Genomic DNA, 16,868 nt, shown 5'->3' with positions numbered 1-16,868 from the left:
GGGGAAGCCAACACCAGAACGCTGATGGACTGTCTTGACAAGAAGAACCATAGGCTCCCCAAGCCGACCTACCCCTGCCACTGTACAAGGAACTACAAATAACTGAGCAATGTGGACTAAAGTGAGCAGGCCAGAGGTCTGTGTAGACTTCATGGCGTGCTCACTTATTATGGGGGGGGGGGAGGTTGTGATGGTGTGATATGTTATGTGGATGTCATTTTTTGTATATTCCTATTTTTCTATTTCAGTCATTTTCATAGTGGTTTTTCTTATTACATTGTAAGTCTACAGCCTCACTGTATCTGTCTCCTGATGACCCCCTGTAGTGCATTAATCCCTAAGGCCCTTAATTCTCTTCTGGGAGGCCTGGAAACCGGCCCCATCTTGTTGGACTACCCCTGGACAAGGAAGGGGGTCAGGGGAGAACAGGAGCTGGGCAAGTCAGTTCCAGTGTGGACAAGATGGTGAAAAGGCTGCATTTCAGAGAGAAGGACCCATTTTATCCTCTGGTGCTAGAGTTTTGGAATCTCGTTTCCCTGGACATTTTATCCTGATACTGGACTGCATTCTTATTCTGGACTATCTTATCCTTTGTGTGGTGGACTGAATATGGACCTTTTCATATTTTTGCCTGAATAAAGGTCTTGGAATTGTTCACTCTTCGCTTGCTCTGTTGATTGTGTGATACCAGAGAAGGACCCCGTGACATTCTCATTTGCACAAGGAAAGACTAGAAGCAATGGGATGAAACTGAATGGGAGGAGACACAGATTAGATATTAGAAAAAGCTTTTTGACAGTTAGAGTGATCAATGAGTGGAACAGGCTGCCACGAGAAGTGGTGAGTTCTCCTTCAATGGAAGTCTTCAAACAGAGGCTGTACAGACATCTGTCTGGGATGATTTAGCGAATCCTGCATTGAGCAGGGGGTTGGACCAGATGGCTCAGGAGGTCCCTTCCAACTCTACGATTCTATGAATGGCCGCCAAGCAGGGTCAGAGCTGAGAGGTCACGTCAAGGACAAAAATAGGATCCGTAAGGATAGTCAGAAACAAACCAGGGTCAAAACTGGAACGCACTAAATAAACTAAGAGACGCACACCTAGCCAGGAAACACCAAGCTATATCTGACAGTAGGGTGCGGTGCTCTGCAATTAGCTGGAGCAGGGAGCTGATAACATCAGCTGGAAGCAAACACACCCATGCTGCCAGACATGATGGCACTACAAGTCCCAGCCACTCTAACCGTCCAGAGCTTCTGGTTTTGATATTTCTATCACCAGCGCCGTCCGCAGAGTGAATGCGGCGGCATCTAGAGACAGAAGGAGAAGTCGCAGGAGCAGGTTCAGATGGAGAGTCACATCCAACCTCCATTATATGGTGACACAGAGTGGCCTCTCTGTCTAACCTTAGATGCCGCAGTTACTGTTTACCACTCTATCTAAGGGGTTAAATGATTCAGAAAATTAGTTTGTGTTGCCGCTATTAGGAAGCATCTGATTCCGTTACAAAGCCGAAGGAGAGCCTCTCTTCGCTTTTATCTTCCAAGACTGATTTACTTTTGGTTGGTGCGAGCTGTGTGTTGTTTTTTTTTTTTTTTTAATACCATTTTGACTTTCTGATCCTTTTTAGGGAAGCAAAGTGATATAAAAAACAGCACTTTATTTTATTTTAGAGTTTAATGCATCAGATAAACATATATATATAAATATAGGAAAATTGGGATCCAGCAAAAGGATGAAAGTTCACCAGATTTGTAAAAACTTCTTCTTTATTAATCCATTGTGTCATAAAAAGTATGAGGAACTCCAATCAATTGGTAACATTCCAGCAAGGGACTACATGTTTCAGCACTATGTGCCTTCCTCACGGTCCTATTTGAACTGAGCTCCAACACTGGCAATATATCCTCCTTTGTGGAACATATTCAAATGACCCTTAATTAAAAACAATGGAACAAACCAATTAGAAACATCTGAGTAGATGGTTGAAACTCAGTTCAAAAATGTTGCCAGAAAAATACATATATTGAACATGTTTTATACATAGACAAATGATATAAACATTTGGTAATGAGTCAACAATAATATGGAATAACTGCCACAAAAAGCAACAATATATAAACATATATGAAAAGATGCATCATATAGTAGGCATGATCCAAACATCAGAAACAATCACAAAAATAACTCTCAGAAGGTATAATATCACAGAGTAGGTTTAGGTTTAGTAAAATCTTATCTAGAGAAAGTAGGTGGATCTTTTTATTAGAGACTAGAGTTCCAGACGGACTGAATAGTAGAATGGATCTCATTACACAATATTAGGCTTTTTTTTTTTTTTTTGTGAAGGAGGAAAAGAGGAAAGGGAGAGGATAGGAGAAGGGATAGAATTCATGTATGAATTTACAAAAGATTATATCTTTATCTTAAACCTACGCTATGATATTATACCTTCTGAGAGTTATTTTTGTGATTCTTTCTGATATAATCCAGGAAAAGTGGGCAAAGCTGGAACGACGCAGCTGTATGCGCAGTGTAGTGGCCTTTCTTTTGTGGATCTCATTCACTCCTATTCACTAGGAGCTGAGCGGCATTACCAAAAACAAACACTACTGGGGGTGTGGAGCTGTGCTCCGGCTCCATTACCTGTTTAAATCCGGCTGTCGCTGGGGCTGCAAATGACTAATCAGAGGGGGTGCCAGATGTTGGACCACCACCGGACTAAAGTCATCAATCTGGTAAATACGTCCACCTCATTGTACGCTGTGAGTAATTCTTAAAGTTAACGAAACAATTTAACAATTCTTCCATTAGGGATTTTGGGCTCATTCCTCCTTATTATTCATTCAGATCAGGATCCTCACAGCTAAAGTTTTCTTTGAAAAACAATGGTCCGTTCCATGACTGACCCTCCAAGGATGGAGCAGGGCGGAAGCCACATGGCAGCTCGGATATTAAACCTCACCCTGGAGATGATCTACTGGATCACGGGAGAGGTGAGAGCTTCACATCACTCTGATCTCTAGGAATAAAGCAGGGAAATGATGGGAAAGGTGAAGGATCCTTAGAATAGATGTAGTGATCGACCTCTACCCATACACAGGATCACACAGTAGTGAAGACGTCGTCTGGGGAGTGTGTGACCCGCCGTGTGTCAGGAGGGCGGAGCAGGACCCCGAGTGACCTCACCGAGCCTCCACCTCATTCACTGATACATGAGCAGAAGATCCTAGAACTGACCCACAGGATCACTGAGCTGCTGAGCGGAGAGGTGAGCGCTGCCGGGAATGCTGGGACATTATATAATAACGCTGGGGGAGGGGTCTGCTAATGGCGGATCATTGTGTGTCAGGTTCCTATAAGGTGTCAGGATGTCACCGTCTATTTCTCCATGGAGGAGTGGGAGTATATAGAAGGTCGCAAGGAAATGTACAAGGATATCATGATGGAGGATCACCGGCCCCTCACATCTCCAGGTAAGAGGAGACCGTACTGATCATAGAGGAGAGGCCGGGTCTGAGGTCACCTGGACTCCCCATCATCTGATCATCACCTGTAGACGATGTATTCAGTCACTGTGTATATTTCCTATAGATGGGTCCAGTCCGAGAAATCCACCAGAGAGAAGTCCCAGTCCTCTGTGTTCCCATGATCATCCAGAGGAGAAGCAGAATGTCCTCCTGGATCATCAGGTAGATGGAGCTGAGGTTTATGGAACTCTTCTATATATTTATTTCAAACTGGTGTAAATGGACACCGCCATATAATTCCGTGATGGGTTCCAGTTCTTGTTTTGTTACGTGATGATCTTGTCTGATCGCTCCTTGAAGAAATGCTTTCTAGGGTATTTTTAACCTTTACCTGGACAGAAGATAATTTTTTTTTTTTCCTTTTCTTTGCCTGTGTTTAGGTTGGATCCTTGCAAGAAAGATATGAAACTGGTTCAACGAGTGGACTCGACAAATCCATATCTGTGTCGGTGAAAGGTAAAGGTTTTTCATCAATCTCGTGTTTTCTGCCGATTCTTATGAGTTTGCTGATCCTATATTGCACTGGTAAAAACTTGGCGGTTGTTCAGGCATCTTAAAGACACCATGTGCACATATCTGGATGCACTAAACGACTGGAGATTAGCTGTTTTTTTTCAGGTAGACTGCTCTTCAGATGAATGTTCTGTAAAAGACAACATTGATATTTTGTGCAAACCAAAAAATTTGACCCAGTGAACAAGTGGTTTGCTTGATCGACCACTGACCAGCATCCTGTTCAGACTGCACGACTTTTGTGAAATAAGCAATCCTAGGAACGCTTCTTCACAATTATCTTGAAGTATAAGTCGACTTTTGGAAAATAAAACTTTGTTTTGTAGTTTGTCAAATGTATTCTGATGCATGCCTTGCTCTTTGTATGGATTTTTAACAGAGAAATTTTAAAATATAATTTTTTTTTCTGGAAAAAATGTTGTTTCTTAGATGAAGAATGTGTCAGCGGCTCACATGGAAATCTCCGTTTTTCTCCCTCTTATGATGTAGAAGATAATCAATCACATTCCGGTAAAGAAGGAACTGTACCTGAACCAGATAAAAAATCTTCACGTTCTGAACAGGGGAAACATTTTAAAAAGAAGTCTAATCTTATTCATGAAGGACTTAACAAAGATGAAAAAAGACAATTTTCATGTTCAAAATGTGGGAAATATTTTTGCAGGAAATCTGGTCTGGTTGAACATCTAAAAAGACACACTGGGGTGAAGCCATTCGCTTGTTCAGAATGTGGCAAATGCTTTGGCTATAGATCAGTTCTAATTGAACATCTAAGAACTCACACAGGGGAGAAGCCGTTTACATGCTCAGAATGTGGAAAGTGCTTTAGTCATAAATCAAACCTTATGGAACATCTTAAGACTCACACAGGGGAGAAGCCGTATTCCTGCTCAGAATGTGGAAAGTGGTTTAAGCTTAAGCATCATCTTGAGGCACATCTAAAAAGCCACTCAGGGAAGAAGCCTTTCTCCTGTTTAGAATGTGGGAAGTGTTTTACCCAGAAATCAAGTCTTGTGGAACATCTAAATATTCACACGGGAGAGAAGAAGTTTTCATGTTCAGAATGTGGAAAGACCTTTCTGCGTAAAAATTCTCTTGACCGACATCAAAGAACTCATACAGGAAATAAGCCATTTTCGTGTTCAGAATGTGGAAAATGTTTTGCATATAACTCAGTTCTTGTAGAACATTTGAGAACCCACACAGGAGAGAAGCCGTTTTCGTGCTCAGAATGTGGGAAATTTTTTACCCGTAAATCGGCTCTCCTTGAACATCAGAGAAGTCACACAGGGGAGAAGCCGTATTCATGTTCAGAATGTGGGCAAAGTTTTACTCAGAAATCACATCTCGTTACACATCAGAAAATTCACACAGCAGAGAAGCCGTTTTCATGCTCAGAATGTGGGGAATATTTTTTGCAGAAATCGGATCTTGTGGATCATCAAAAAAATCACACAGAGGATGACATTTTAGTGTTCACATTGTAAGAATTGTGGCCAGGTAGAGCTCCGATTTAAGATCTGTTGCCTCTGGTTGCTTTGTGTTTTATTACAAAAATACAAAGTTTCAATTCAGAAAATATTACTGTTTCACAAAGGAGAGAGATATTTGGTCTGATCAGTGATAGCTGGCACTAGAACAAATAACTCTCGTATGGGAAATATCAAGAATATATTTATGATCAATGAGAAGAATTTTCCCCAGCATCTCTATATTAGACCACGTTCACACCTTCAGTATTTGGTCAGTATTTTACATCAGTATTGTAAGCCAAAACCAGGAGAGGGTGAAAAATACAGAAGTGCTGACGTGTCTCTATTATACTTTTTCTCTAATTGTTCCTCTTCTGATTTTGGCTTACAAATACTGATTTAAAATACTGAACGTGGCCTTACTGTAAGGAACGCAGGTATCCTTGAAGGAAGCCAGTCATGATGATTTTACTATTGAAAGGAGCGGTATGGCTGTTAAGGTCCTAGTACAACAATAAAAATAATACCTGTCATGTAGAAATCTGATGTGCCAGTGCTGAGAAAATGAGCTTTGAAGACCAGCTTCTCCACCATGACAGATCAGCTCTCCACTTTCCTGTCAAGATCACACCTCACCACTTGCGCGCTTGACCCGCTCCCATCCCACCTCATCCCTACTTTCCCACAGTCTTCATACCAACTCTAACCCACGTCTTCAACCTTTCACTTACAAATGGTGTCTTTCCCTCATCCTTCAAACATTCCTCAATCACACCCATCCTCAAAAAGCCCTCCCTCGACCCATCCTCTGTGTCTAACTTTCACCTGATATCTCTTCTCCCTTACGCCTCAAAGCTACTGGAACAGCATGTACATGGATATCTTGAACTGTCCTCCCACCTCTCCTCCTGTTCCCTCTTTGACTGGTTACAATCTGGCTTTCGACCGCATCACTCAACTGAAACTGCCCTAACTAAAGTCACTAACGACCTACTAACCACTAAGAGCAAGCGACACTACTCTGTCCTCCTTCTCCTGGACCTGTTTTCTGCCTTCGACACCGTGGACCATTCCCTCCTGCTACAGATTCTCTCATTTCTTGGCATCACAGACTTGGCCCTATCCTGGATCTCATCATACCTAACAGGCCAAATATTTAGTGTCTCCCTCTCACACACCACCTCCTCACCTCGCCCCCTGTATGTCGGTGTTCCTCAAGGCTCAGTCCTAGGGCCCCTACTTTTCTCCATCTACACCTTCGGCTCATAGAATCCCACGGTTTGCAGTTTCACCTCTACGCCGATGACACGCAGATCTACCTATCTGGACCCAACCTCTCCTCCTTACTGACTGAAATCCCACAATGTCTGTCCGCTATCTCAGCCTTCTTTTGTGCTCGCTTTCTCAAACTGAACATGGACAAAACAGAATTCATCATCTTTCCCCCATCTCACTCGACCTATCCATCAATGTCAATGGCTGCTCGCTTTCCGCAGTCCTGCATGCTCGGTACATTGGGGTGATCCTCGACTCTGCCCTCTCTTTCAAACCACATATCCAAGCCCTCACCTCCTCCTGCTGCCCCAAACTCAAAAATATTTCCCAGATCCACGCATTCCTCAACCATGAAACCACAAAAACACTTGTGCACACCCTTATCACCCGCCTCGATTACTTCAACCTCCTACTCTCTGGCCTCCCCTCTAGCACTCTGGTACCTCTCCACTCCATACTACACTCTGCTGCCCGACTAATCCACCTGTCTCCCCGCTATTCCCCAGCCTCCCCCCTATGCCAGGCCCTTCACTGGCTTCCTATTGCCCAGAGGCTCCAGTTCAAAACCCTAACCATGACATACAAAGCCATCCACAACCTGTCTCCTCCATACATCTGTGACATGGTCTCCCGGTATCTACCCGCACGCAACCTTCGATCCTCTCAAGATCTCCTTCTCTACTCCCCCCTTATCTCTTCTTCCCACAACCGCATACAAGGCTTCTCCCGTGCTTCCCCCATACTCTGGAACTCTCTGCCGCAACACATCAGACTCTCACCAACAACGGAAACCTTCAAGAAGAACCTGAAGACCCACCTGTTCCGACAAGCCTACAGCCTGCAATGATCCTCAGTCTTCTGAACCACCGCACGACCTGCTCTACCCTCTCCTACTGTATCCTCACCCATCCCTGTAGACTGTGAGCCCTCGCGGGCAGGGTCCCCTCTCCTTATGTACTTGTGTGTCCCTTGTCTTTCACATGTTTATTGTACTTGTCTATATTTGCCCCTTTTCACATTTAAAGCTCCATGGAATAAATGGCGCTATATAAATGTATAATAATAATATGCAAATGAGCCTGGAAGTGCATTGGGGGCGTGTATGTGCTGTGAGTGCACTTCCAGGCTAACATACATTTCACTACAAAGCTTGATTTCTCAGCACTGGCACGTTGGATTGCTGCAAAACAGATATCATATTATTTGGTGTTTTTAGATCTATTAATTTGTATCAATAGATTGAGAAATAAAATATTCACAGATTCCCTGATCCATGTTTAATGGGAAATACTTTAACGCTTTCTACCTTTCAGGAATTTTAGATCCCTTTATTTAGTAGAAGTTTTGTTAATTTTTTTTGCATGAACTGTTTGACTAAGTTCTAATAGAGAGTAGAAACAGGAATTTTTAAACTTTCCCACAGCCGTTTTATCATGGCTCTGATACTCCTTGATGTGTGAAGATGTAATGATGTGTTTCCCTGACCTGTCAAATGTAGGAATGGGGATAGAAATATTCCCTAGAAAATTCATATTGTAAAGTCATGGAGTGTGATTCCACAGTAAGAAATAGACCTTTGTACGTTTTATTAAAAACTTGACCCAACACTTAATAATTTGAATCCAAAGTTTTCTAATGTGGGTGAATTTTACCACTTCTGCAGGGGTTTAAGGGGTTACGTTTTTCTTTGTGGAGAGTGCCAAGCCTGGCATGTCAGAGTGAGGAGACTTATAAGCCATGCATGCTCCGTTGGGAAATTAAAGATGCCAGTTGTCTCTTCAGAGAGGAAGAAGACTGGAATTCTAACGCCACCAATTGAAAGCAGCGATCCTAAAAGTCAATATTGACTCTTTAACGAGTCTTGTAATATGACTTGAGATAAAAGTCAAACCAGAATCCCAATTTGCAAACAGTGTTTTGGGGTATTGCCCCTCATCAGTACAAAAGTATGAGATCGATTTTGGGTAGGTGAGAGGTTCTGGACTGAGGTCTAAGGGGTAATGTTTCTCTTTGTAAAGAGTGACGAGCCAAGCCTGGTATGTCAGAGTGAGGAAACTTCTAAACCATGCATGCTGTAGCACCGGCGTCTCTGCTCTCTTCCTTCATTCACCGGCAGAGATGCCGACTCACTGCCGCAGTCCTGCACTTCCTTCCTCCTCTCATGCTGCAGATGTCCAGGGTATGTGCACAGATCCCAAGGCACTGTGAGTAGGGCGTGCGCGCGCTCCCTTCTTTTTAAAGGGGCCGCACTTGCACTGTCTAAAGTGTCCCCAGCCAATGGGGACTATTTAAGGCACCTTCACCTACTTGGAGGTGCCTGTGCAATGTTGTAGTTTGTTTCTAACACACTTGCTAGTTCTCAGGTCCCAGTGCTTATATCCCAGTATACCTGTCCTGCACATCAGCCCTCCTGCCTGTTTATCATCCCTATATAGACAAATTAGAATGCAATGTATTGTATCTATAACATATAGGATCCCCAGAGCTCATTGCAATGGGACCTAGGATAAATCATATAGGAACACGCCTGCCTGTTTATCATCCCTGCCTGTCTATCAGCTGTGTCCGTTTGCCTGGCTGTTTATCAGCCACGCCCGCCTGCCTGACTGTATACCAGACAGGCCTCTCTGAACCCGTCTGCCAGGATACCATTCGTGCCCGTCAGTATCTGCCTGCTTGTGTGTCCACCGTGCCAGTCACTATACCAGCCTTGCTATCCAATACTTGCTAAATCTACCATTCCTGGCCGTTCCTGCCTCCTGTCCCTTGGCGCTCAGCTGCGATCTACGCAAGGTCTGTCCTGGTGTAGCACCTGGTTCCGTCACCCTCGTCACTCCTTGAATCACAGTATCGCCAACCGCCGTGCAACCAAGGTTGGACTTGGTGAGACACCTAGCCACGCCCCCTCCAGGCTCTCCTCGGATCACGGCACAGTGGTTCCACCACCCAGTCCGTTACATATGCTCCTTTGGAAGATTAAATATGCAAATTATCTCTAAAGACATGAAGAGGACTAGAACTCTATAGCACCACCTATTGGAAGCGGCGATCCTAAAGGTCAATATCGACTTTTTAACGAGCCATGTAATATGACTTGGGATGAGCCAAACCAGAAGCTCTATTTGCAGACATGGTGTTGCCACTCTTCAGTCCAAAGTATGACATCTGATTTTGCTAGGTGAGAGGCTTTGGACTGTTGTCTAAAGGGTAAGGTTTCTTCTTGTGGAGAGTGACAAGCCAGGCCTGGAGTGAGGAGACTTCTGTGCCATGCATGCTCCTCTGGAAATTAAATATGCAAATTGTCTCTTAGAAGAGGACTAGAACTGTAGTACGTGCCAGCTATTGGAATCAGTGATCCTAAAAGTCAATATTGACTTTTTAACGAGCCTTGCAATAAGTAGGTGGCTCTGGAATTATAGTCGTCTTCCTCTCTAAAGAGAGAATTTGCATATTTAACACTTCTACAGAGAAGATGAGAACATTTGATATTTTTTTTCAAGTGTTTGGTTGCAATATCGCGGCTAAAATAAGTCCTCCCACCCTGAAGCTCTATATACAGGGATAAAAGCTGCAACCGAGGAATTAGCTCATGCCAGAAGCAAGTACAACTACTCATGTGCCTTACTTCATGGATTGATCACTGCTGATCTTTGGGAATGTTTTTGCTACTGGTTCATAAATAAGCAGATCTCACAGTCAGGTTCATTAAAGAACATAATAAAAATTATTGTAATTTGGTTGCATTGTAATAATATTGAGATAGATGACGGATCGGAATCTATTACTATGGTCCAGAACAGGTTGCCAACCCATCATGTGTGGTATTTGGTTTTAGGAAGTTACTGTTAGGAACGGCGGAACGCCCTAAATAAAAATAATAAAGTGCGTTCGCCGCTCGGGGTCCACCGTGCAGTAGGTGTTACAACCGCTGCTGAGTGATGACAGAGGAGCAATATGGCGGTATGATGTACACGGGTTCAACTTCACCTGAAGTGCGCAGAGCGGGCTCTGTTCACACACAGAGGTGCCGCAACAAAAACATACAAAAGGCTGAACCTGTTAGTGACACAGTCTTCAGGTAAATGCACACACGGTAGCTGGTCACAGGAGCAGGACCCAAGACAGAGGAGCTGCATCCCTCTAGACCAGGGGTCCCCAACCGCCGGTCCGCGGCCCAGCACCGGGCCGTTGCAGTGCCCTTGCCGGTCCGCGGACACAAGGGGAGCCGGGGGGAGGTGCAGCAGCTGATACTCACCCTGCATCCCGCGGCGGCTTCATCCCGCGGTGGCTTCATCCAGCGCTGAGCGGTCACGTGCTACCGCTCATTTAAGGTCATGAATATGGACGCCACTCATCTCCCATAGGCGTGGCGTCCATATTCATGGACCTTAATGAGCGGTATCACGTGACCGCTCCGCACAGGAAGAAGCTGAAGCGCCGCGAGATGCAGGGACGTGCAGCGACGGGAAGGAAGTTCAGCGACGTGAGGGTAAGTATGATGGGGAGGATGGGGGAGCCGAGCGGAGCCATAAGGGAGGGAGAATGGGAGCGGAGCCATATACACAGGGGAGGGAGAATGGGAGCGGAGCCATATATACAGGGGAGGTAGAGTGGGAGCGGAGCCATATATACAAGGGAGGGAGAATGGGAGCGGAGCCATATATACAGGGGAGGGAGAGTGGGAGCGGAGCCATATATACAGGGGAGGGAGAGTGGGAGCAGAGCCATATATACAGGGGAGGGAGAGTGGGAGCAGAGCCATATACACAGGGGAGGGAGAGTGGGAGCGGAGCCATGTACACAGGGGAGGGAGAGTGGGAGCGGAGCCCTGTACACAGGGGAGGGAGAGTGGGAGCGGAGCCATATATAAAGGGGAGGGAGAGTGGGAGCGGAGCCATATATACAGGGGAGGGAGAGTGGGAGCAGAGCCATATATACAGGGGAGGGAGAGTGGGAGCGGAGCCATATACACAGGGGAGGGAGAGTGTGTCACGGGGGCTTAGTTCAACTAAGGCTGAAATACCCGGGGCCCCTGTGGTGTCCCTTTACTAGGGGAAACCCTGTCTGACCCTCAACCCAGGGTTTTTGCTGAAGGTGCAAATGCCTGAGCCTCCGACCTTTCCTTATCTCCTGCTCAGCCCTGCACTTAACCCTCCACCCTCCACCCAGTGAGGAGTCACACCACCAAAGCTCCCACACAAATAAGACAGACAGGGAGAACTTAAACTGCACTGCGCCGCACACACACAGGAATAAACAGTAATGTGAACAGGGCACAACTAAACACAAATATGGGAAGGAGAAAGGATAACGACGGATCATACGACACCAGATATGAATCTCTCTCTCTTGAACACCTCCACTCCAGACCGGAACCACTTGGTATGAAACACAAGCTATAATCGGCGACGCCCATAGGCCAGCATGACTATTTAAAGACCGTGGGCGTGACTACCCATCCAACCTGGTCTCCAGCAGGATTAACCCCCGAGAGCCTGAAGATCAGGCCGGCGCCACTGAGGCTATAGTGGCTGGAGGTGGAACTACCTCTGCCTGCCGGATGCTGTGGTGTGAACAGCGTCCGACATGACAGTACCCCGTCTTCTACGAGGGACCCCAGGGCCCTCAAGACTCATAGGACCCGGCTTGTCCCGATGACGACGGTGAAAAGAACTGACCAGCCGATCCGCATGTATGTCTGAGGCTGGAACCCAAGACCTCTCCTCTGGACCATACCCCCGCCAGTGCACCAAATACTGAAGAGTACGGCGTACTACTCGAGAGTCCACTACCTTGGCGACCTCGAACTCTAACTCGCCATCCACCATGACTGGAGGTGGCATCGGCGTCATGTCCACCAAGCCTACCACCTTTTTCAATAAAGCCCTGTGAAACACGTTGTGTATCTTGTACACCGCGGGAAGTTCCAACCGATAAGCTACTGGGTTAATGATGGCAGAAATCCTAAAAGGCCCAATAAACCTTGGACCCAGTTTTAAAGAAGGGATTTTGAGTTTTATGTTCTTCGTAGCTAACCACACCCATTCACCCACACACAGGTCCGGACCTGGCACGCGTCTACTGTCAGCCACCCGTTTGTACCTGGCACTCATGCTCAACAAACGCTGTTTCACCCGCCTCCAGACTGATGACAATTGGGCTCCTAGCTGATCCTCCTCCGGGACACCCCCGGAGTCACCCTGACGTAAGGTACAAAACTGAGGATGTTGACCGTACACACAAAAGAATGGAGACTCTCCTGATGACTCTTGGCGGTGATTATTTAATGCGAATTCGGCCAGAGGAAGGAAAGTAGACCACTCCTCCTGGTTGTTGGACACAAAGCATCGTAAATACTGTTCTAGATTTTGGTTCATGCGCTCAGTTTGTCCATTAGACTGTGGATGAAACGCCGATGAATGTGACAACTTGATCCCCAACCTTGAGCAAAAAGCTTTCCAAAACCTCGCCACAAATTGCGTACCCCTATCAGATACTATGTCAGACGGTACTCCGTGGAGTCTGACCACCTCCTTCACAAATACCTGAGCCAACGTCTTAGCATTGGGCAAAGAGGACAACACCACAAAATGCGCCATCTTTGAAAAACGGTCAACCACCACCAGGATGACCGTGTTCCCTGCCGAGGCTGGCAAGTCAGTGATAAAATCCATGGAGATTTCTGTCCATGGCCTATTGGGTACCCCCAGAGGCTGTAGCGTGCCAGCAGGACGGGTTCGGGGTGACTTAGCCCTAGCGCACGTGATGCAAGCTGCCACGTACGAGACCACGTCCTGCCGGATTTTGGGCCACCAGAAACGACTCGATACCAGCTCTAAGGTGCCCTTCACCCCTGGGTGACCAGCCAGTACCGAATCGTGGTGTTCCTTCAACACCTTAGGCCGAAGATGCAGGGGTACAAATGATTTGTTGGCGGGAAGTCCTGGTGGTACCTCCTCTTGGGCCTCGGCAATCTCCGCCTCTACCTCAGTCGTGAGAGCCGAGACCACTACCCCTTTCTGGAGGATGGGTACCGGCTCTTCCCGAGGTTCTCCCCCCGGAAAACACCTAGACAAAGCATCCGCCTTGGTGTTTTTAGCCCCGGGACGGTACGTCACAAGAAAATTGAAACGAGTAAAAAACAATGCCCAGCGAGCCTGCCTAGGAGACAGACGCTTGGCCGACTCCAGGTAGAGCAGATTCTTATGGTCGGTGATAACTGTGACCTGGTGAGCCGCCCCCTCCAAGAAGTGTCGCCATTCCTCAAAAGCCAGTTTGATGGCCAACAACTCCCTGTTGCCGATATCATAATTCCGTTCGGCCGGCGACAACTTCTTGGAGAAGTAGGCGCATGGATGCATCTCGCTCAAGGACGAGCCTTGAGACAGTACTGCCCCCACTCCCACCTCCGACGCATCAACCTCTACCACAAAAGGTTTAGACACGTCTGGTTGCACCAGAATGGGGGCTGAAGCAAAACTATTCTTCAGACGCTCAAATGCACGTATAGCCACCTCAGGCCAGATCGGCACCCTTTTTTGTCATGTCCGTGAGCGGTTTGGCGACAGTCGAAAAGTGTTTTATAAATTTCCTATAATAATTCGCAAACCCAAGGAACCGCTGGAGTGCTTTCAGACTCTCCGGCCTCTCCCATTGCAACACCGCTTGCACCTTAGCGGTGTCCATTTTAAAACCAGCTGCGGACACAATATATCCCAAAAAGGGCAACTCCTGGACAAAAAATAAACATTTTTCCAGCTTAGCATAGAGCTGGTTCTCCCGGAGCAACTGTAACACCTGCCTAACATGCTGCAAATGAGTGTCCCGATCGCTAGAATAAATGAGGATATCATCCAGGTATACAATCACAAATCTCCCCAGGACATGAGCAAAGACATCATTAATAAAATGTTGGAAAACGGCAGGCGCGGTGGTCAACCCAAACGGCATAACCAGACTCTCAAAATGACCCTCAGGAGTGTTAAACGCCGTCTTCCACTCATCCCCCTGACGGACCCTTATGAGGTTATACGCCCCCCTGAGGTCCAGCTTGGAAAACCATTTTGCCCCCGCTACCTGGTTGAACAAATCCGGGATCAACGGCATTGGGTAGGGATCACGGATAGTAATCTGGTTTAACTCTCGGAAATCCAGACACGGGCGTAACCCCCCATCTTTCTTCTTAATGAAGAAAAACCCCGCGGCTACAGGCGAGGACGAAGGCCGGATGTGACCTTTGCTCAGACTCTCCGCGATGTAGTCTTTCAGAGCTTGTCTCTCAGGACCAGAAATATTAAACATCCTGGCCTTAGGTAATTTGGCCCCGGGTTTTAACCTAATAGCACAGTCATAGGCTCTATGTGGAGGCAGTTCTGAGCAACCCTTCTCAGAGAAAACATCCGCGAAATCCTGCAAAGCCTCCGGCAGGCTGGGCGTCACGGCGGACACACATGTGGCCAAGCAATTGTCTTGGCAGAAACCACTCCATTGTACTATGTCCTGAGTTTTCCAATCAATTACCGGGTTGTGCCTGGACAGCCATGGAAAACCCAGGACCATTTGAGCTGGGAGATTACGGAGGACCCTACATGTAACCGACTCAGAATGTAGGACCCCAATGTGGAGTTTCACCTCTGCCACAAACTCAGTAATCTCCCCTTGAGGGAGGGGAACAGCATTAATGGTCACCACCTGTATGGGGTGAGGAAGTTTTTCAATCTTAAACCCGGCGGTGTGTGCAAACTCCTCATCTATGAGATTGGTGGCAGAACCGCTATCCACAAACACTGATATAGGTAGCTCTCTGCCGGCGACAATAACCTTGGCAGGGAGCATACATTGAGATACCATCATGGAGGATATGCATACGCTCAGTTGGGTCTCCTCCATACCCTCTGAGCTTAACAGTTTTCCGCCGGTGTGACCCTCTTAGGTAGTACCGGGCAAACGTTAACATAATGACCTCCTTTACCACAGTAGAAACATGCTCCGGACTTCCGGACTCCCGGAAGCGAGGCTGAACCTGTGCCACGCCAGCAATCTGCATAGGTTCAGGGGACTCATCTACTTCAACCACACCTGCACCTCTGTTTTCCCCCAGAGGTAGCATCTCCTGTGCCCCCTGACGAAAACGGCGATCAATACGTATCACCAAACTCATGGCAGACTCCAATGATGCCGGAGTCTCATACATCAGGAGGGCTTGTTTCACCCTCCCTGATACCCCATGAATAAACTGGCTCCGCAGTGCTGGGTCATTCCACTGTGTGTCTACAGCCCAGCGGCGAAATTCCGAACAATAGTCTTCTGCCAAGCGCTCCCCCTGGCGGAGGGCGCGGATTTTAGATTCCGCTAGAGCCAGTCGGTCAGGGTCATCGTAAATGAGCCCGAGGGCAGAAAAAATATTATCGACCGAATGAAATGTAGCAGAGTCAGGTGGTAAGGAAAATGCCCATGCTTGGGGGTCACTACTCAGTAATGACAACACCAGCCCTACTCGCTGGGCCTCATTACCTGAGGATATTGGCCGCATGCGGAAGTATAATTTGCAGGCCTCCCGAAATACGACAAATTTGCTGCGATCGCCTGAAAATCGTTCTGGCAGCGGAAACTTCGGCTCTGCACCGATACCTGCAGATGCCGTTTGCACCTTTGCTACTACCAGGCCCTGCTGCTGAACTGCCCCATTCAACTCGGAGACCTGTATGGACAGCACCGCCAACTGGCGGGTTATGGAATCTAATGGATCCATGGACTCCTGAAAAAATGTGGGCCGATTATAATGTCACGGGGGCTTAGTTCAACTAAGGCTGAAATACCCGGGGCCCCTGTGGTGTCCCTTTACTAGGGGAAACCCTGTCTGACCCTCAACCCAGGGTTTTTGCTGATGGTGCAAATGCCTGAGCCTCCGACCTTTCCTTATCTCCTGCTCAGCCCTGCACTTAACCCTCCACCCTCCACCCAGTGAGAAGTCACCACCAAAGCTCCCACACAAATAATGACAGACAGGGAGAACTTAAACTGCACTGCGCCGCACACACACAGGAATATACAGTAATGTGAACAGGGCACAACTAA

General features: G+C 47.0%; 1 protein-coding gene across 1 annotated transcript in view; it reads left to right on the top strand.

Annotated features, from left to right (window-relative positions):
• LOC141051429 (uncharacterized) overlaps positions 1–16,868 on the top strand; it is a 233,229-nt gene that overhangs the window by 58,621 nt on the left and 157,740 nt on the right. The window contains 6 exon segments of the mRNA XM_073548361.1: positions 2,884–2,997; positions 3,105–3,272; positions 3,354–3,477; positions 3,596–3,693; positions 3,912–3,987; positions 4,474–5,527. Coding sequence (XP_073404462.1) covers positions 2,884–2,997; positions 3,105–3,272; positions 3,354–3,477; positions 3,596–3,693; positions 3,912–3,987; positions 4,474–5,527 — 1,634 coding nt within the window.

The sequence above is a fragment of the Dendrobates tinctorius genome, unplaced genomic scaffold (assembly GCF_039654945.1).
Source record: "Dendrobates tinctorius isolate UK_male_01 unplaced genomic scaffold, ASM3965494v1 ptg000157l, whole genome shotgun sequence".
NCBI lineage: Eukaryota > Metazoa > Chordata > Amphibia > Anura > Dendrobatidae > Dendrobates > Dendrobates tinctorius.
Note: the sequence above shows the minus strand (reverse complement) of the source record. Positions and strands in the feature narration are given on the sequence as shown.